The 22,237-nt window shown below is 38.3% G+C and overlaps 1 protein-coding gene across 1 annotated transcript in view; it reads right to left on the reverse strand.

Moving 5' to 3' along the window:
• Positions 1 to 22,237, reverse strand: part of Dnah7 (dynein axonemal heavy chain 7) — a 249,661-nt gene that overhangs the window by 74,524 nt on the left and 152,900 nt on the right. Inside the window, exons 44-46 of the mRNA XM_028765706.1 lie at positions 15,892 to 16,072; positions 13,110 to 13,295; positions 9,246 to 9,409 (exon numbers count right to left, since the gene is read on the reverse strand). Coding sequence (XP_028621539.1) covers positions 9,246 to 9,409; positions 13,110 to 13,295; positions 15,892 to 16,072 — 531 coding nt within the window. The remainder of the gene's footprint in view (positions 1 to 9,245; positions 9,410 to 13,109; positions 13,296 to 15,891; positions 16,073 to 22,237) is intronic.

Here is a 22,237-nt window from a genome sequence, read left to right on the forward strand (position 1 = left end):
AGGCTTAGAACTATGACATACATCTGGGTCCCAGACTAGCCTCTGACTAGTCTATGCTCAGAAGCAGACCCAAAAAGCCTGTCAAAGCCTTTTAAGTCTGAGCCAACACTGGAAAGCATCATAACTAGAAGACAGATATTAATTGGCTTGTCTGACTCCTAAAACCAAAATCAGTCTTGCCCAGAGGATTTTAGCAAGACCCTGGTTTTCACACCCAGAAGTTTTAGAAAAGGTTACTTAGTATGCAAAGAACCCGAATGCATTTGCTTCCCAGGGAAAAAAGGCACTTAACCAACTGGACATAGAATAGCCCCAGAGTAGATAGTACAACTATTCCTCAGGAAATGAGGGTAGATATGATTTAAGCAAAGGGAGAAACAAGACTTCAGAACCGAAAAACATAATGTCTGAAATAAAGTTTCTACTGTGGGTCCATAGTAAAAAGGGGATGACAGACCTATCATACCCTCACATTTCTAGATAGATGAGCATAAAATGAGCAAAACCAAACAAGGAAGAGAACAAATAAGATGGGGGGAAATAGTGCCTCAGAGATTTGTTAGATGATATCTGAATTCTAAACATAGATATACTTATCAAATAGATACTACTTATCATGATCAGGTAAACTACCTAAACAGTCCTATAACCCTTAAGGAAAATAGAAGAAGTCATTAACAGTCTCCCAACCAAAAAAAGCCCAGGGTCAGATGGCTTTAGTGCAGAATTGTACCAGATATTCAATGAAGAGCTAATACTAACACTCCTCAAACTATTGCACAAACTAGAAACAGAAAGAACACTGCTAAATTCATTTATGAGGCCACTGTCACCCTGATACCTAAACCATATAAGAACTCAACAAAGAATTTCATAACAATTTCCCTTATGAATATTGATGCAAAAATATTCAATAAATTTTCATAAACTGAGTCTAAGAACACATCAAAAACATCATTCACCATGATCAAGTAGGCTTCATGCCAGGGATGCAGAGAAAATTCAATATACAAAAATCCATCAACATAATCTATAATATAAACAAACTGAAAGAAAATCACATTGTCATCTCATTCAATTCTTAAAAAGCCTATACAAAATCCAACAGTCCTTCATGTTAAACATCTTGGAGAGATCAGGGATTCAAGGCACATACCTAAACATAATAAAATCAATAAAAGTAAGTCAATGGCCAATATCGAATTAAATGGATAGAAACTTAAAGCAATCCCACTAAAATCAGGGACAAGGCAAGGCTGCCCACTCTCTCCCTATCTATTCAATATAATTCTTGAGGTTCTAGCTAGAGCAGTAAGACAACAAAAGGAGATCAAGGGGATATAATCTGGAAAGGAAGAAGTCAAAGTATCACTGTTTGCACATGATATGATAGTATCCCCCATCAGTGATCCCCAAAATTCTACCAGAGAACTCCTACAACTAACAAACACCTTCAGCAAAGTGGCTGGATACAAAATTAACTCGAAGAAATCAGTAGCTCTCCTTCATACAAATGATAAATAGGATGAGAAAGAAATTAGGGAAACAACACCCTTCACAATAGCCACAAAAATATAAAATAACTTGTAACTCTAATCAAGAAAGTAAAAACTATATGACAAGAACATCAAGTCTCCGAAGAAAGAAATCAAAGAAGACCTCAGAAGATGGAAAGATCTCCCATGCTCATGGATATGTAGGATTAACATAGTGAAAATGGCCATCTTACCAAAAGCAATCTACAGATTCAATGCAATTCCTGTCAAAATTCCAACGCAATTTTTCACAGACCTTGAAAAAGCACTTCTCAACTTCATATGGAAAAACAAAAAAACAGGATAGTTAAATCAATCCTGAGCAATGAAAGAACTTCAAGAAGAATAACCATCTCCGATCTCAAGCTGTACTATGGAACAATAATAATTAAAAACTGCATTGTATTGGTATAGAAACAGACAGGTTGATTAACAGAATTGAATAAAAGACCCAGAAATAACTCCCACACACCTTTGGACAGTCAATTTTTGATAAAGAAGCCAAAACTGTACAATGAGGGGAAAAAGCATCTTTAACGAATAGTGCTAGTCTAATTGGATATCTGCATATAGAAGAATGCAAATTGATCCATATTTATCATACTGCAAGGAATTCAAGTCCAAATGGATCAAAGGCCTTAACATAAAACTGGATACACTAAATTTAATAAGGAAAAAGTGGGGGAAATGGCTTGAACTTATTGGTTCAGGAGACAATTTCCTGAACAGATCACTAATGACTCAAGGTCTAAGATCAACAATTGATAAATGGGACCTCATGAAACTGAAAAGCTTCTGTAAGGCTAAGGACACTGCCAATAGTAAGGCAGCCCCAATTAAATGTTGTCCTTATAAGATATGCCTTGGTCATGGTGTCTGTTCATAGCAGTAAAACCTTAAGACAGTTACAGTGGGTTGGGTTGTGGGTTGGTTCTAATGCTATTTTTGTTAATTCAGCTCCCTAAGTCACACAAGAACCCACATGTCTGCCTGAAAGATGCTGAGGGGCCCTGCCCCCAACTGGCTCTAGTTGATAAATAAGTTGCCAGTGGCAGGGAGACAAAGGTGGGATCTTAAATTTCCTGGGCAAGAGACTAACGAGAGAGAAAGAATGTTTGGAATAGCCATGATGGAGAAGCAGAATCATCAAGCAGAAACATCAAGCCTGAGAACTATAAGAGAAGAAGCACACAACCATACAACCATGTAAGAACTGACGAAGCGTGACCTTAAGGGCCGCCCCCTCAACTGGGTCTGGGGTAGCAGAGATGAAGTATAGATTTTAGTAATTAATAATTCAGGAATATTGGAGGGGAGGCATTAGCAATGATGACATTTGGGAGTGGCCCAATCATTGAGCTTAGGATATATTAAAAATAAGGCTACATGCATGTATGTCTTTCATTTGTGAATCCAAAACATTTGGGCAGGTAGCGAGGAGCATGTGCACCCACCAGGGAGTTTGGAACAGAATAACATACTACAAATTTAATCCAGCAGTCTCCCATGACATGTTAAGTTTAACAGTTACACCAGCACAAAAGCTAAGAAAACCAGGCAAGAAATCAAAGACCCTGTTCTTCCTGTAATGGATCAAATGTGGTATCATCCTCCTTTTGAGATCCCAGGAAGCCAGGTATTGTGGAGAGATGATTCTCCTGAGGGATAAAGAAGAGAAATTAAGTCCAGACCTCAGACCTAGAACATAGTACCAGGCCCATTTCTACAAGACTCAGTGCTAGGGAAAGACTCCTACTATCAGTCTGAGTTGTTGGAACTAATCCAGCAGTTCTTATAAGCATTTATAAACATTAATAAAAGAAGACTTTGGTGGTTTGAATATGCTTGGCTCATGGGAAGTGGCACTATTAGGAGGTGTGGCCTTGTTGGAGGAAGTGAGTCACTATGGGGATGGGTTTTAAGGTCCTATGCTTAAACTCTGCACAGGACAGAAGAGACACCCTCTTGGCTGCCTGAAGAAGATAGTCTCCCCTGGTTGTCTTTGGATCAAGATATAGAACTTCTGGCTCCTCCAGCACCATGTCTGCCTGTACACTGACATGTTTTTGCCCATGATGATAATGCACTGAACCTCTGAAACTATAAGCCAGCCCCAGCTAAATGTTGCCTTGGTCATGCATCTCTCCACAATAATAAAACCTTAACTAAAACAGAAATTGGTTCCATGAACTGGAGTATTGGTGTGATGGGCCTGACCATGCTCTTGTTTGGAGGAATGTACATTGGGGAACTTTGGATTATGAAAGTAGTGGAATGCTTTAAGTGGGACTTAACGAGCCATACTAGTGGGAATATGTAAGGAATTGGTGCTGAGTGTGAAGTAAACTGTTCAGTCTTGGCTTAAGTGGTTTCAGAGAAGAATTTTAGTATGTTTCCTAGAATCATTTTTGTGATATTTTGGTGAAGCCTGTGGCTGCTTTTTTGCCCTTGTCTGAAGACTCTACCTGAGGCTAAGGTAAAGAGATTTAGATCAACCTTTTATTATTCAATGGCTTTTCTTAGCTCAAAGTTTCAAAGTTCTTCCACAGTTCCCAAAACAAATGGTCAAACATGTTGCAGCAATACCTTATTATCCTGGTAACAATTTCTGTCTTGATTAAGGTTTCTATTGCTGTGATGAAAGACCACCCTAAAAGTAACTTGAGAAGCAAAGGGTTTACTTCACTTACAATTCCAGATAACAGCTCATCACTAAGGAAGTAAGGGCAGGAACTCAATCAGCCCACAATGGGTTGGGCCCTCCCACATCACTTAATTAACTAAATGCTTACAGCCAGATTTTATGGAGGCCTTTTCTCAATGATGGTTCCCTTCTCTCTGGTGACTCTAGTTTATGTCAAGTCAACATAAAACTGGACAGCATACAGACTGAAGGAGATTTTCTTTTACCCAATGAAATCAATGTAACAGCCAAAACCACTTGTGATGCTCAGTATGTTTGCATCCCTTTCAACTGGGTAGACTACAATGTTCAGTTTAATTATCCATTTGCAGCATTATACTGGAAGTCATTGACAGTGCAATAAGCCAAGGAAAAGAGGCGAAGGTCACACAGATTAAAAAGAAATTAAAGTGTCACTGTGTGTACAACATGATTGGCAATATACAATATCCTAATAAATCAACATAAAATGCCAAATGAGTTTTTAAAGTTGCAAGGTACAAAGTCTGTATGCAAATAATCTTTTCTAGAATACAGGAAATCTTAATACCAGCAGTTAGCAACCAAACCAAAAAAAAAAAAAAAGCGATTTACAAGCACCAACAAAAATTAAATACTATTTGTATATAAGCCAGCAATATACTTGAAAACCTAAAACAAGTAGAGAAATATACTATATCCATCAGTTAGAAGACTTCTTAAATCTGTAATATTGATCAGGAATATCAATGTAATAAAAATAAAATTTAAAGAATATATATTTAAGATATTTATATTTTATTCTAAAATTTATATTGTGGTAACAACTAAACAAGACGATTTTTTTTTAAAGGGAAAAACAAAAAAAAAATGGAAGACAGGTAGACAAATTTTTATCCAGCAACATGTCTGCTCAGGGATGGAATCATTTCCAAAGATAAGATTTAGCTGAAATGATATGCCCTGGGTTACAGTATGATACAACTGGAATATAGACATGCCCTTAGTATACACCTTTAATCACAAACAATGTAGGTAAGGTTAGTTTGTACTAGGAAGTGGCCATCTATGAAAGTGATATCTAATTGAGAGGAGGACAAAGTAACACATTAAAGAAAGATTTGACAGAATGAGTCAGAGATAGGATATGCTCAACTCAAATGAGAAGAGCAGAGGAGGAGAGACTACTTAAGAGCATTGAGGGGGTGTAAAGGAGTGGTGTGATGGCTTATGGTATGTAGAGCAGAGTTTTACAGAGAAAGGTTGTGGAGAGAACAAGCTAGACCCAAATAAAGACAGAACAAACCAGAAAATGAGAAGGAGCCAGAAGTTAGAACAGATATGAGGCCTATGAGGCCAGGCAGAGCAGTTAAGTCAGAAGTAGAGAGAAAGTGGACTGAATCAGTCAGTTTGGAAGATTAGTTTGTAAGAAGCTTAGAAACTTCCAGGCCTAGGCCTAGGGATAGTTAGAACAGAGAAGGAAATGCTCTGGTCCCAGCCCAAGTCATGTGTTCACACAGCTTGGGTATGGCTTTCATCTCATCACTTCATCTGAGGAAATAAAAGTGATAAAGATATATTACCTAACTCAAGACTACACAAAGTTTCTAGAACCAAGATGATACAATACTTGCATCATGGCAGGCAGATAGTTCAAGGTATAGAATAAAGAATCCAGCCACAGACTCACATGTATAGAGACAGTACATTTTCAATAAAAATACAGTAGTGAAATTGATGGGGAAGAGATAACATTTTAGAAAAACTGTGCTGGGGTAACTCTGTCTCCCCCTTTTATGTGAGAATATGAATGAGCTTCTGTAATTACAAATAAATGAATAGTGTCCTATACCCAGTTAACAGCTATAGCCAACTTTCATACTTTCAAATAATGTTCTTCATGTGACCACTTCTTCACTGAGGATCAGAAGAACATAAATTCAGCTTTTTTGGTGGGAAAGGGGGCTTCCACAAAATATTAAATGAATAAAACGCAGGTAGATGGAAAAGTAAATGCAGGCTTTTGGAATAGCCCATGGGAGCATCTATTGTGGAAGGTGTTGTACAGCAAGTTTTGTGGAAATAATTTCACTTTTGGAATGAAAATATTGAAATAAAAGTGAACAATGATTCTATTTACTTGCTTACATTGCCACCATTATTTTACATTATTTTTGACAAAAAATATAACAATAAAATGTGTTTCTCTTCTGACTTCCTTTCCTACTTCCCCCATCGAATGTCCTTTTGTTATGATTTTAAATGTTGGCTTGTTTATTTATTCATTTGTATATCTGTGTGTGTCTGTGTGAAGGTCAGAGGACAATCTGTGGGAGTTCATTTTCTCATTCAGTCTTGTAGGTCTGTGGGATCAAATGCAAGTGGTGTCCTCAGCAACAGGCCCCAGTTCCTGCTACGCTATCCCACAGACCCGCAAACATTCTTGAATTTATAAATGTTTAAAATCCATTGTTAGAAAATAAAAAACTGAATTTGTTAGCAGCTACTGTTTCTGATTTTGACAGTTTGCTCTTTAGTTGATGTGTAAAGAGAATTCTTATTTAATGTCCTTTGGATTTTTTTAAAAATGCAGATTTAGAATCATGATAATGTCTGTTGGTCACAGCAGTTGTCACAATAGGACACAGAAATAGAATATTTAGCTGTCGGGGGCTAAGCTATTCTGGGACTTTCCCTGAGGCTTAGGGAAAGGAACTTACCTCATTCCTTGTCTAAAAGGGAACATAACTTGGCAGAGCCAGTCCAGTTTTGGCCTGAGGCAGGGTCTTTGGAGTCTATGTCTCTCTCCTACAGAAAATCAAAGCCTGCTTCTCAAAAACTGAAGTTGTCTATATCTAGATATAATTCAATTATGCTCACCACTATCACTGATTTATGAAAGCCAAGGATTTTTAGGTATTAATAGCCACAAAATTTAATTATATTCTAACTTATCCAAACTTTATAGATTCTTACAGTTTTCCTGAATAATCTTGCCTTACTCAGCTGTAGTTGGAAATTTAAGAGAGCTATTGTACCTGCCATAAACTCTGGAGTGACGGTACACCTAGGCTTTGAAGCGATCTTTTGTAAATAATCAGTGACTCACCCTTATTTGAGATTTATGGAGTTGACTTTCTTATAGGAGCTTCAACTCCTACAAATGCCTTCAGTCACAAGACATTCCTGGCAAGCCAGGTAGTCTTGTAATGGCTGAGAAATGCTTGGATGTTCCTTCGGACAACATCTACATCAGATCAAAAATCCTGGTGTTTAAAAATTGGCTTGCTAAAAATACCTTTTGTGTAACAACTAAGAAAAATGTTTCTGCAAGGCTGTTTGGGGTTCAGTCCACTGAGGCTGACCTCCCTGCTCCTCCAAGGCTTCATTACATCCTCAACTCTCTCTCTTTTTTGGTACTCCCTTGTGAAACAGTTAACTGACACTTGTGAAACAGTTTACTGACACTTGACTAAAGTAATATGTATTAAGTACCTAGCATGTGAGATTAGGTCCTTAGTAAGTATTAGGTATTATCATTACCAGCAACTAACCATCTTTGGGAAACAGAAAGAGGCATTATGCAACTAAACAAGATGCTTGTCCAATGATTTTAAATGATGTCTTTAAACCTTTGTCTGGAAACTTCTCCCTGGAAGGTTGCCAAATACAATAACCAAAAAATACAATAATGAATGATGTTAGAGCTTTCTTCTCAGTGAAGTTGTTACCATAAGATTTACAAATTTTCCAAATTTTTCTATAAATCAATAATAAAAATGTAGGTATTGATAAGCCTCTATTTCTCTAGGAGAAGGGTGGAGAAGAAGAGGGGAGGACACTGGAAATATGGATGTGTGTTGTCTTGAATAATGGCCATTAAAATCCTAGAATCTTCAAAGTAAGATATATTAACCAATAGTTGAACATGAAATATGAATTGAAGTATAACAAGACCCAGGTGGGAAAGGAATAAGATATAGTCTGGTCTCTAATGGATATAAGGGTTATAGACACCTTTTGGTAGGTAGAACAAAGGAAATAAATTACAAAATAAAAAAAAAGAAGACATGGCTACCATTCTCCAGGAGGCAATGAACTAGAAACACAAGTGTTTGAAGAGAGAAGCATTTTCTGAGAGAGATACAACAGCCACAGGACATTTCTATCAGGATAACAGGATAAGCAGTATTGCACACTCACTATACCTAGCAGTTATTTCGGTCACAAGGCTTTATATACAGACTCTAACCATTGTTACTTGCACTAATGTGATTTCAGGTGGGTTTTTGTTGTTGTTTGCAGTAAATAAATGAGTCAAATCCAATGGCTCTGCAACACAGACCCCGATGTTTCTGATGGATGGCAGAACTGAGTATTTCTCACTAATGCTAAGAAATATCACACTGTTCCTAGCACTCCTAAACTCTAAAACGCATTGGCAGGGTCAGAAACAAGACTATGAACTTGGAAATAAAATAGATATTCGTTCTCTCATTTAGACGGGTTGACCTGTGTGACCTGGAGAAGAGGGTGTGGTTGTACAGGCCTAGTGTCCTCCTGGCTGCTTTTCCATTTGTTTTCATCAGCCAGGAGATTCTGTGACCGGTGGCTACTGGTCAACTCATCGAATGATCCATGAGTCAAACTTGTCTCAAAACAGGGACAAGGAAAGATTTTTGAACAATGAAGACAATTATCATCAAAGACTCACCACTGTGTATCTATTAACATTTTATAACAGGATTTCTGTTTTATGGGAATAAAAATTTTGTTCTTTATTCACTTTCAAAAGAGTTTTCCTCTTATAAATCTGAAAAACCTATGAGAGCTCAGGCATTTCATCTGTTTCTGTTTGTTTACCACAGCTCCGTCAGTTGACTATTTAATATTAACAGAGAAACTATTCATGCTTGATATAGCTAATTAGCAAACATTTCAACAGTGTAAATGTTTCCTAGCTAAAACCATTTTTAAAAATGTTTGTAAATAAATATATCTGCTAATTATATATTAAAGCTTATTTGTGAGAAAAGAGTTTTCCTTACATTATAATGATTCCATTATCAATAGAAAAAGAGTCAGAGGGTAATCCAGCAATATTCCAGGCTCGGATGGTCACGGCTTCTCCCAGCGTACCCATAAGAGAGTAGTCATCTGAACAGGGAATGTCTCTTTCTTTACATGACTGTGTCCACTCCTTGGTTTGGTTCTTCAAAATATTCACAGAAAAATATAGACATGAGTTGTTGGACAGCTGCCAAAGGAATACCATCTAAACTCTATTTACTGAGAAAACCAACTACTGTTAAAGCTTCACCTGGAACATGATTTTAACAAAACTTTTTCAAATAAAATTATAATGAAGAAAGTAAGCTATGTGTTCTAATAAGCAATGACATAAGGCCCAGATGGACCACATGACAATGTTGCAATTTTATATCGAAAAAGAACAATTACTGTGTATTATTCTAAAGTTGAAACTTACAAAGTTGACATTCTTTGGCTTTGTTTCATTTCTGTTGCTATGATAAAATCACTGAGCAAAAATTAAGTTGGGGGAAAATGGGTAAATTCTGCTCCCAATTAAATTCAAGGTGGAAGGGCTTAAGGCAGCTGGTCACAGTCACAGGCAAGAGCAGAGTGAGGATGGATGTACCCCTTCCTCTGCTGCTCACCTCACTCTGCTGCAGGAAATGGTGCTCCCCACATTCACAGTGGATCATCCCACCTCCAGTAATCCAGTTAAGAAAATTTCTCACAGGCTTCTTCATGGTCCACCCTGGTATAGACAACCCCTAACTGAGATGCCCTTTATAAGTGATTATAGGTTGTGTCAAGTTGATAGCTAAAACTATCATATTCTCCATGCATGTATATTTAAATTATAAACGTACAAAAAATACTGTATTATTTATAATACAAAACTGAAGCCGTGGAACAGGTAGAGGACACAGAAAACATTTACTTCTGTCTCCCATGTGCTCTATAGGGAGGATTACCTGAAGTATATTGAGTTGTAATAAGGGTCAGGGAACACTTTGAATTCTGCCCTCTCTACCAGAGGAACGCTCTTTTATGGTGACCAAAAACAAGGAAAGTGTCAATACTAACGTTCATACTAACTTTCGAGTTCATGTTACAGACAAAAAGCTTCAGAAACAGTCAAAGACATGACTGGGAAGGAAATAGAAACAAGCAAAAAGACAGTGTCCATAAGCAAACTGGGAAAATGAATATGCATGATGCTTGTATCTGTTTTGGGCCAATGAGAGTGGTGTGTGTGTGTGTGTGTGTGTTTTGTTAATATTATCTAGAATGTCTAATATCTCTATTAGAGGTAAAATTACAAGTGACACTGTTTTCCTCCTTGGATCCCATCAGTAGTACATAATTTCAAATTCTTAATCTATTAATGATGCTAATTTTTAATTACTTAACCAAAGCCAGGCTTCTGTTTCATAATTATGTGTGATTATTTGTCCTTTAAATCTTAGACTATTTCACAAAGATACTTTGATGAGTCAGAAGCAGAGTTCTCTTATAGCTGTTTAAGTGTATGTCAGGACTTTCACTGGGAGGAACTGCTGCAGTTGGATCAGCAGTTTATAATACAGTAGGTGGGATGGCATGAGCTAGATTTCATGCACTTCCTGGGGATCACACATCTGAGTAATTCATATGGGCATAACAAGAGGTTTCCCTTCAAAACATGAGTGATTCGAGGGCCTCTGAAAGTTGTCTATTGTCCTGAAGGAGTGTTAGAGCCTAAAAGGAAAATTACTGGGCTCAGGGCTTAGCAAACTGCACAGAAAAACATGGATGCTCTACCCATAATTGAGAACACTGAAGACAGCAGTTGTGAGGTATTTTGCTCCTTGATTCTGTCCATTTGCAATTAACATTTCAGCCCTTTGTTGGGAGACACCCAGTGATTAGGAAATTGCCTCTAGTTTTTGTCGAGTACTCATTTGTGTTAGTTTATGTCATAAATTCATCTTTTCATATTTTATTCTGTAAGGTATAGTTCTATCAATTTTTGTGAAGTTGAAATTGCCCACAATTTGGCAGCACCCTATCTTGAATTTTTTGTCTGTTCCCCCATGTTCCCATCTTTTTCCGAGCATTTCCTGGTGTTTTCTCTAAGATAAATTTGAGGCTCTTTCAGTAACATATAAAATAACTGAGCATCAGGTGTGATGTGGTGTGGTGTGGCACTTCTAGTGCTCAAGCAACAGGTAAGTGCTCAGTGGGGGTCACTGAGATGCCCAGGAGTGTGCTTTAATCTAACAGAGATGGGAGTGAGCCCCTGCTAGCCCTCCATTGTTCCCAGTCCATGTGGGAGGACAGAGTCAAGTGACCATGGTCCTTGTTCCCACCTCTCTCTCTAACTAGCTTGATGGCTCTGCCTGGGGAATTGTCTCAAGTTTTATAAGTTTCCTTGTCTAAAGCTGTTGAGCAGAATAACCCATGACTAACCAGGTAAGTTAAATGTTAACCACCTGAGCTAGATATATGATGATAATGCCCCACTGAACAATGTACAAAAGAACGGGCCAGAACTGAAAACTGGAAGGTTGTGAAAGGATATAAAAATTCATAGAGAAGCTTGAGACCCCCTCCCCCATCTTAATTAAGGTTGGCAGGTTCACAGGCCTAGGTTCCAGGAACTAGCTGGCCACCCAAAGAAAGAACTAGCCTGGAGGCAAGTCATCGAGGTCGGTCCAACAAAGAATAGCAGAACTAATAATACAGGTTGGCCAAGTCACCCCGGGAAGTGACTGACCACGAGGTAAATGACTAGGTTAAGGTCACATTCCCGAAAAGAATGTATACAGGATGTTACTCACTCCTCACCCTGGTCTGTGACTAAATGAATAATAGGTTGAAACTTTCCAACTATTTTTATGATGTAGGTTGGGATTTCTCCACTGTCCCCTCCTGGTTTCCCCCTTAACCCCCCCCCACCCGGTTTGCTGTTTTCTCCTTTAAATACCCCTTGTCCCCTAGCCTCAGGGTCAATGCTCCTATTTTGAGCCTCGGCTCAGCCAACTGATCCCCAAATAAAGCCTCTTGTGGTTACATCAAAATCGGTGTCTCATAAGTCATTGGGTGGCCGTAACCTCCTGTGGTTTGAGAGGGGGGTCTCCTCTATCCGGGAGCCTTACAGTTGTTGCACCTCTGTGACCTTAGCAAGGTAAACAGAGGCCTCCAAAGTGAAAAGGCTAAAAATAGAAGCTCCATCTATACAAGGATTTTAAAGTTTGTTTTTAAAACTTGAATAGTCAAAGAAACCGTAATGGAAAAGGGTGGGGGGGACTCAGTTCTGCTTCCAGAAAAGTCCTCAGTGAGGCTCGGTGAACACAAAATGGAAGTATGCTAAGGGAAACCGAGAAGCCCTTGATTAAAATCAGTAAAGGTCGTCTGGTCTCCACTGCTAATGTTCCAGCCTTTGACGTGGCTTTAGAATGACTTATTACGATCCATGCTGAGCTGTTGAAGCATGGAGCCCTCAAACAGGTGTGTGCATGTACATGTGCACATGCATACACACACACACACTCACAAACACACACAAACACCCTGATTCCTTTACACTTAGTTAGGAACTAAAAATTCATCTAAATCAATCAGTTCAAAATTAGATTTTAAAACAGTATTTCATACAAGCATCTTTTGGCTACCAAGCAATTTACAGGATGTCTAACATTTTTTGAGTACAAATCATTTAAAAGTATTCTGTTTTTCCTTGCAATAACCAAAAATTAACACAAAACGAAAACAACACAGATGGGTAAAAATTCCCTCAAGTTCCCCACTAGCAGCAGCAGCAGCAGCAGCAGCAAACAGACCTGAGGTTAATGTTGCAATGATGGGGGAAAGCAAGGAAGAGCCCCAGAGGCATCCCTCACCTGTCTGTAGTTAGATGTAAAGGCCCCCAGGTAGGCGACAACCCCTGAGGAGATGAGGATATCCCCTGTCAGGTTGATGTACAGGTGCCCGAGCTCCAGGGCGGAGTTGCTCCATCGGGTTTTCTCACCTCCCAGGCCCCCGATCAGCTGCTCTGCTCGCTCTAGCTTTTTGCTGCACAAATCAACCTCAAAAATAAAGGTGAGCTTTTATCAACATCTACAAGTGAAAAGGCTGAAAACTCTGCAGATTTCCCAACTCAAGAGGTAAGTTTTCTCAATTACAAACTAGACTGAAGTTCTTAAAAGCACGTTGACAAAGAAAAGCACGATTCGTCTCACTGAGATACAGAAATTTGGTGACATTGTGACTTTAAAAAAGAAGTCACTTCAATAAGCTTTTCAGGATTTCTACAGAGCATCTAATATATAACAGTGCATGCAATGCTAAGGAAATGACCTCCCACACAAGAGACTGAGATTAAACTAATAACAAACATTCTCCTGCAAATATGGATTTTTTTAAAAATGACAAAAATGGGGAGGACTCTGAATAAAGCAGGTTAGAGAGCTTTTGCACAGCATGCCAAGGGCCCAGGTTCCAGCATTGGCACTATATTTTAAATATTTTATAAGTGTGTCTCCTTATTTAACTTAGTGTGTTTAAGGTTGCTTTTAAAGGTTAAAAGTTTTAGCAATTTACACTTATTTACAAAGCACAATCTTTCAGGCTGTTAAATGGCATCGTTGTCCTCCCAGACACCCACAATTAAGCTCCAAAGGGACCATCAATCACTAGATAAAAGCCTGCTTTCTACATTGGACAATCAGCCCAAAGTTTATTTCACACAATTAAACAATTCAATAAAAAGGGAAAGGGGCAGATGTGTATTGAGGCGGCCTGACGTGGGGAAAGGCACCCACACCTGTATAAGATCAGCATTCTACAGAATGCTTAGACTGAGGCACTGTAATTCAATTTTTAAGTGATAGCATCATTATTATTTTAAAATAAAATCAACTTATTTATTTTACTTTTTAAAAAGTACTTTAATAGTAGTAGGATTGTATCCCTACCCCTGTTTGCCTCTCTTAGCTCCTCCTATATCCTCTCAAATTGATAGCCCCTTTCTATCTATCTATCTATCTATCTATCTATCTATCTATCTATCTGTGTGTGTGTGTGTGTGTGTGTGTGTGTGTGTGTGTGTGTACAACATACTTTGCTGAGTCCGTTTTTCTTGTTGGTGTATACACAGTTTCTAGGCTGTCTACTCTGCATTGAACAAACAATAAGGGGGCTCATCCCAGGGAGAGGCTAACTCTCCCTCTCTGCCTGTGGTTCTTTGTCTAGGAGTGGAGCCTCCTAACCCCTTCCACGTTAGCATGTCCATTGATACTGCCAGTGCTTCAGCCTTGTTTATGCAGCCATTCCTAGGAGAGACAGTTTCAGAGCAGACTCCCTGGTATTCTGACTCACTCGCTCAGTCATCCTCCTGCTGCTCCATTCACAGTCATCAGGAAATAGGGACAGCCTAAATGTCTTTCAACAGGTGAACGGATAATGAAAATGTGGTACACATCCACAATGGATACTACTCAGATGTAAAGAAAAGAGAAATTAAGAAATTTGCAGGTAAGTGATAGACCTAGAAAAGATTACATTGAACATAGCTCAGACCCAGAAAGGCAAACATCCTTACTCGTAAAAGAGGCTAAGTAAAGTTTGATTAGGGATTCAAACTGTGCAGTTTTATAACGGAGAATTCCAAGATCAGAAAGAGAGAGATTTACATTATTTTGGAGTAAGAATTTGTCTTATGCATTTTCCCAATACTGGTAGCCATTATTTAACTAAATGCTTTTTTAAATTAAAAGATGTAAAATATCACTTCACCTACAGGTAGGCTTGAAAAAGCACAAGGTTTGTAATGGGTGATAATTTTGATGTTTCCCAAACTAACCCTTTGTTATTCAGATTTCCCACCTTAAGGAATCTCCCCCTTCCAGGATTCCTTACTGTTGTTCCTTCAACATTGCTCAAAACCAAGTGGATCAGATCTCAGACTACAACAATGCTACCACTGGAAAACCCTAAAGGAAATACTCTTGTGACTTCCTTTTCCAAAAAGAAAAAAAAGAAAGGGAAAGACATTTACTATAAATATATGCATATGTTTTATATTTTCCAACTTTTTTTTTTACAAAAACCTGAAAATTTCAAACACATAGCAAAGTTGATGAATGTTTCCAGTCAGCAACTATATACTCACTTAGTGGTTATATTGTTCAAATAAAATATAATCATGGCCAGTTAACAGGTTATGTCTTAAAGATGGACATAATGTCTTATGTGTATTCAAATACAGATTACAGGGTAGATATTAGAAGCAAAAGAAGTGCGTTACTGGCTCAGGCCATAGACAACTACTAGAAGCTGGGTTGTCCATGAATAAATGGCTTAACCTTTCTGTGCTTTGGCTTCCTGAAAATACCCCAAGAAGATTGGTGGTCTCAGAAGGGTGAAAAGTGAATGACTGGTGCTTTGTGGACCAAAGGGCCAATACTGGTGTTTAAAGTCACATGATCATGTTTTACATGCCAGAACCACTCCAAGTTCCAGGGCCATGTAAAACCAGGTATTGGGTAGGTCTGGCCTTGGAATCATAACACCCTAATCATGGCCCAGAAGAAAAGAGGATTGACGAATTTTGTGCTAGTCACAATGTCTTTCTTATTTCCAAGGTGATGACCTCGGCTCACATTTGCAACTGTCAGCACCTACCTGGTTTTCCAGGTCTGCTTTCTTCTGCTTATTCAACTCAAGTGTGTCTTGAAGCTTGGCCAGCTTGTCCTGAACCTCCTGCAGGGCAGCCTGCTTCTTTCTAAGGCCTTCCATAGCAATCCTCAGCTCCCCTTCGGCTGCAGCCAGCTTTATCTTTTTGGGAGCTACAATTTTTGCCACTCTACAAAACAGTTTGGAAAATTAAATTCCTCCAAACATATGAAGCTTTGTAACATAAATCTACCTTCTAAAAATTCTTTGCAAGGACTTAAGGTACTTCTTTATGCAGAACTTATACCTAATTGTAGAGTCCATATTTCATCTAAGAGTCAAATCTGATGCAGAGTGTGAAAAATGATAGCTAAGACTTTCAGGGTAAGAGAGCAGGTAAGGAGCTGGCCTGGAACTTGCAGCCTAGGCTAAGATAGCTGGTCAGAAAGTTCCAAGGCTCTGCCTATCACTGCCTGCCCAGTGCCACCATGCTCAGCTTCTCTTATGTGCTTCAGTGGATTGAACACAGGTCCTCGTGCAGTTAGACAAGCACTTTACAGACTGAGCTGTCTCTCCAGCCCAAATATCTGTATGTCCAAAAGCTGGTAATAGAAGCTGTGTCCTGGTTCCTGCTAGGCTACTTCTCTACCATGCAGCTGTACCCCAACCTCTTCCCTATTTTAAATAAAATTTACATTTGTAAGATATAAAAAAAAATCAATCTTTACTACCACACCATAATTTTGTTTATTTTTAAGTGACTTAGTAAAACTTCAGTACTTCCTCAATTTAATTTTTCACCATAGTAAATAGACAAAAGCTTTAGTAAAGAGTATTCTAACTCCCAAAACTTTAATGACCATTAAATTACATATTATGTCCTTCTTGGTCTGGGCCCGAGCACTGAGCAGATCCTGGGCGGCAGCTCTGCATCTAATCTCACAAAACCCAGAGGAAGCAGGGCTCTCAGGTGCTCTAACTCAGGCAGTAGCTTAGGTAAGGAGACAGCAACACCCGCCCCAAACAGAGAGTAACTGGGACCAACTGGGACCCAGGAACTCACTCCTGGGCCGGAGCACTGGTTCCTTCCAGTCGGTGCCCCAACACTGAGCAGATCTTGGGCCTCAGCTCTAACTCCAACAGCAACACCCACCCCAAACAGTTCTGACACAACCAAGATAATAGGAAAGACAAGCTCCAGTCAGAAACAGCGTAGGTAGCACTAAGATCCAGATGGTAAAAGGCAAGCACAAGAACATAAGCATCAGATACATAGGGTACTTGGCATCATCAGAAACCTAGTTCTCCTACATTAGAAAGTCCTGAACTCCCCATATCACCAGGAAACCAAGAGTCAGATTTAAAATCACCTCTAATGATGATGATAGAGGATTAAAGGACATAAATAACTCTCTCAAAGAATTTGAGGAGAACACAGATAAACAGATAGAAGCCCTTAAAGAGGAAACACAAAAATCCCTTAAAGAATCACGAGAGAACACAACCAAACAGGAAAAGGAATTGAACTAAACCATCCAGGACATAAAACTGGAAGTGGAAACAATAAAGAAATCACAAAGGGAGACTACCCTGGAGATAGAAAACCTAGGAAAGAAATCAGGAGTCGTAGACACAAGCATCACCAACAGAATACAAGAGATAGAGAATTTCAGGTGCAGAAGATACAATAGAAAATATTGACACAACTGTCAAAGAAAAGGCAAAATGCAAAAAGTTCTTAACCCAAAACATCCAGGAAATCCAGGACACAATAAGAAGACAAAACCTAAGGATAATAGGTATAGATGAGACTGAAGATTCTCAACTTAAAGGGCCAATAAATTAAACAAATTTATAAAACAAAATTATAGAAGAAAACTTCCCTAACCTAAAGAATGAGATGCCCATAAACATACAAGAAGCCTACAGAATGCCAAATAGACTAGACCAGAAAAGAAATACCTCCTGTCATATAACAATCAAAACACCAAATGCACGAATCAAAGAAAGAATATTAAGCACAGTAAGGGTAAAAGGCCAAGTAACATATAAAGGCAGACCTATCAGAATTATACGAGACTTCTCACCAGATACTATAAAAGCGAGAAGATCCTGGACAGATGTCATACAGACCCTAAGAGAACACAAATGCCAGTCCAGGCTACTATACCCAACAAAACTCTCAATTACCATAGATGGAGAATCCAAGATATTTTACTACAAAACCAAATTTACACAATATCATTCCACAAAACCAGCACTTCAAAGGATAATAGTGGGAAAGCTTCACTATAAGGAGGGAAATTATACCCTAGACAGAGCAAGAAAGTAATCTTCTTCAAACAAATCCAAAAGAAGATAGCCACACAAACAATGCCACCACTAATAACAAAAATAACAGGAAGCAACAATATTTTCTCCTTAATATTTCTTAACATCAATGGTCTCAATTCCCCAATAAAAGGACATAGGCTAATGGACTGGATACATAAACAGGACCCAGCATTTTGCTGCATACAGGAAACCCACCTCAGTGACAAAGGCAGACACTACCTTAGAGTAAAAGGTTGGAAAACAATTTTTCAAGCAAATAGTCCTAAGAAACAAGCTGGAGTAGCCATTCTAATATCAAATAAAATTGACTTTCAACTTAAAGCTATCTAAAAGGATAAGGAAGAACATTTCATACTTTTCAAAGGAAAAGTCAACCAACATGAACTCTCAATTCTGAACATCTATGAGCCAAATGCAACAGCACCCACTTTCATAAAAGACACCTTGCTAAAGCTCAAAGCACACATTGCATTGCACACAATAATAGTGGGAGACTTCAACACCCTACTCTCAGCAATGGACAGATCGTGGAATCAGAAAATAAACAGAAATACAGTGAAACTAACAGAAGTCATGAACCAAATGGATTTAACAGATATCTCTAGAACATTTCACCCTAAAGCTAAAGAATATACCTTTTTCTCAGCATCTCATGGTACTGTCTCCAAAATAGACTATATAATTAATCACAAAACAGGCTTCAACAGATACAAAAAAATTGAAAAAATCCCATGCATCCTATCAGATCACCATGGACTAAGGCTGGTCTTCAATAACGACAAAAACAATGGAAAGCCCACATTCATGTGGAAATTGAACAACACTCTACTCAATGATAATGTGGTCAGGGAAGAAATAAAGAAAAAAATTAAAGACTTTTTAGAATTTAATGAAAATGAAGACACATCATACCAAAACTTATGGGACACAATGAAAGCAGTGCTAAGAAGAAAACTCATAGCTCTAAGTGTTTACAAAAAGAAACTGGAGAAAGCATACACTAGCAGCTTGACAATATACCTGAAAGCTCTAGAACAAAAAGAAGCAAATACACCCAAGAGGAGTAGACAGCAGGAAATAATCAAACTCAGGGCTGAAGTCACCCAAATAGAAACAAAAAGAACTATACAAAGAATCAATAAAACAAGGAGCTGGCTCTTTGAGAAAATCAACAGGATAGATAAATCCTTAGCCAGACTAATCAGAGGGCAGAGAAACAGTATCCAAATTAATAAAATCAGAACTGAAAAGGATGACATAACAACAGAAACCAAGGAAATTCAAAAAAATCATCAGATTCTACTACGAAAGCGTACACAAAGCAAAACTGGAAAATCTGGATAAAATGGACAATTTTCTAGACAAATGCCAGTTACCAATGTTAAATCAGGAGCAGATAAACCATCTAAACAGTCCTATAACACCAAAAGAAATAGAAGCAGTCATTAAAAATCTCTCCACCAAAAAAAGTCCGGGACCAGACGGTTTTAGTGTAGAGTTTTATCAAACCTTCAAAGAAAACTTAATACCAATTCTCTACAAAATGTTCCACAAAGTAGAAACAAAAGGAACACTACCCAATTCATTCTATGAAGCCACAATTATGCTTATACCTAAACCACACAAAGACCTAACAAAGAAAGAGAACTTCAGACCAATCTCCCTTATGAATGTCGTTGCAAAAATTCTCAACAAAATTCTTGCAAACCGAATCCAAGAACACATCAAAACACATTATCCATCATGATCAAGTAGGCTTTATCCCAGGAATGCAGAGTTGGTTCAATATATGGAAATCCATCCACATAATCCACTACATAAACAAACTCAAAGAGAAAAACCACATGATCATCTCACTAGATGCTGAGAAAGCATTTGACAAAATTCAACATCCCTTCATGATAAAAGTCTTGGAAAGATCAGGAATTCAAGGCCCATACCTAAACATAGTAAAAGCAATTTACAGCAAACCAGTAGCCAACATCAAACTAAATGGAGAGAAACTTGAAGCAATCCCACTAAGATCAGGGACTAGACAAGGCTGCCCACTCTCTCCCTACCTATTCAATAAAGTACTGGAAGTCCTGGCCAGAGCAATTAGGTAACAAAAGGAGGTCAAAGTGATACAAATTGGAAAGGAAGAAGTCAAAATATCGCTATTTGCAGATAATATTATAATATATTTAAGTGACCCCAAAACTTCCACCAGAGAACTCCTAAACCTGATAAACAATGTTAGCAAAGTGGCTGGATATAAAATTAACTCAAACAAATCAGTAGCCTTCTTCTACTCAAAAGATAAAAAGGCTGAGAAAGAAATCATGGAAACGACACCCTTCACAATAGTCACAAATAATATAAAATACCTTGGTGTGAATCTAACCAAGCAAGTAAAAGACCCATATGACAAGAACTTCAAGTCCCTGAAGAAAGAAATCAAAGCAGATCTCAGAAAATGAAAAGATCTCCCATGCTCATGGATTGGAAGAATTAATATAGTAAAAATGCTATCTTGTGAGGGCAATCTGCAGATTTAATGCAATCCCCATATAAATTCCCACTCAATTCTTCACAGAGATAGAAAGGGCAACCTAAAATTCATTTGAAATAACAAAAACCCAGGATAGTGAAAACTACTGTCAACAATAAAAGAACTTCTGGAGGAATCACTATCCCTGACTTCAAGCTGTGCTACAAAATAATAGTGATAAAAAATTGCATGGTATTGGGACAGAAACAGGCAGGAGAATCAATGGAATAGAATAGAAGACCCAGAAATGAACCCCCCCCCTTTTTTTTGGTCACTTGATCTTTGACAAAGAAGCTTAAACCATCCAGTGGAAAAAAAGACAGCATTTTCAACAAATGGTGCTGATCCAATTGGAGGTCAGCATGTAGAAGAATGCAAATTGATTCATACTTATCTCCTTGTACAAAGCTCAAGTCAGAGCAGATCAAGGACCTCCACATTAAACCAGTTACACTGAAACTAATAGAAGAGAAAATGGAGGAAAGCCCTGAACACATCAGCACAGGGGAAAAGTTCCTGAACAGAACACCAATGCCTTATGCTCTAAGATCAAGAATTGACAAATGGGACCTCATAAAACTGCAAAGCTTCTGTAAAGCAAAGGACACCATCAATAGGACAAAGTGGCAACCAACAGATTGGGAAAAGATCGTTACCAATCCTACATCCGATAGAGGGCTAATATCCAAGGTATACAAAGAACTGAAAAAATTAGACTCTAGACAATCAAATAACCCTATTAAAAAATGGGGTACAAAGCTAAACAAAGAATTCTCAACTGAGGAAACTTGAATGGCCGAGAAGCACCTAAAGAAGTGTTCAGCATCCTTAGTCATAGGGAAATGCAAATCAAAACAACCCTGAGATTCCACCTCACACCAGTCAGAATGGCTAAGATCAAAAACGCAGGTGACAGCAGATGTTGGCAAGGATGTGGAGAAAGAGGAACACTCCTCCATTGTTGGTGGGATTGTAAGCTAGTATAACCACTAAGGAAAGCAGTCTGCTGGTACCTCAGAAAATTGAACATAGTGTTATCTGATGACTCTGCTATACTACTCCTGGGCATATACCCAAAAGATGTTTCAACATACAATAGGGACACATGCTCCACTATGTTCATAGCAGCCTTATTTATAATAGCCAGAAGCTGGAAAGAACCCAGATGTTCTTCAACAGAAGAATGGATACAGAAAATGTAGTATATTTACACAATGGAGTATTACTCAGCTATTAAAAACAATGAGTTTATGAAATTCTTAGGTAAATGGATAGAACTGGAAAATATCATCCTGAGTGAGGTAACCCAATCACAAAGAACACACATTGTATGCACTCATTCATAAGTGAATATTATCCCAAATCTCACAATACCTAAGATACAATGCATAGACCACATGAAACTCAAGAAGAAGAAGGAAGACCAAAGTGTGGGTGCTTTGGTCCTTCTTAGAATGAGTAACAAAATACTCAACCAGAGCTCCCACCTGA

The sequence above is a fragment of the Grammomys surdaster genome, unplaced genomic scaffold (assembly GCF_004785775.1).
Source record: "Grammomys surdaster isolate TR1022 unplaced genomic scaffold, NIH_TR_1.0 165, whole genome shotgun sequence".
In the NCBI taxonomy this organism is placed as follows: domain Eukaryota; kingdom Metazoa; phylum Chordata; class Mammalia; order Rodentia; family Muridae; genus Grammomys; species Grammomys surdaster.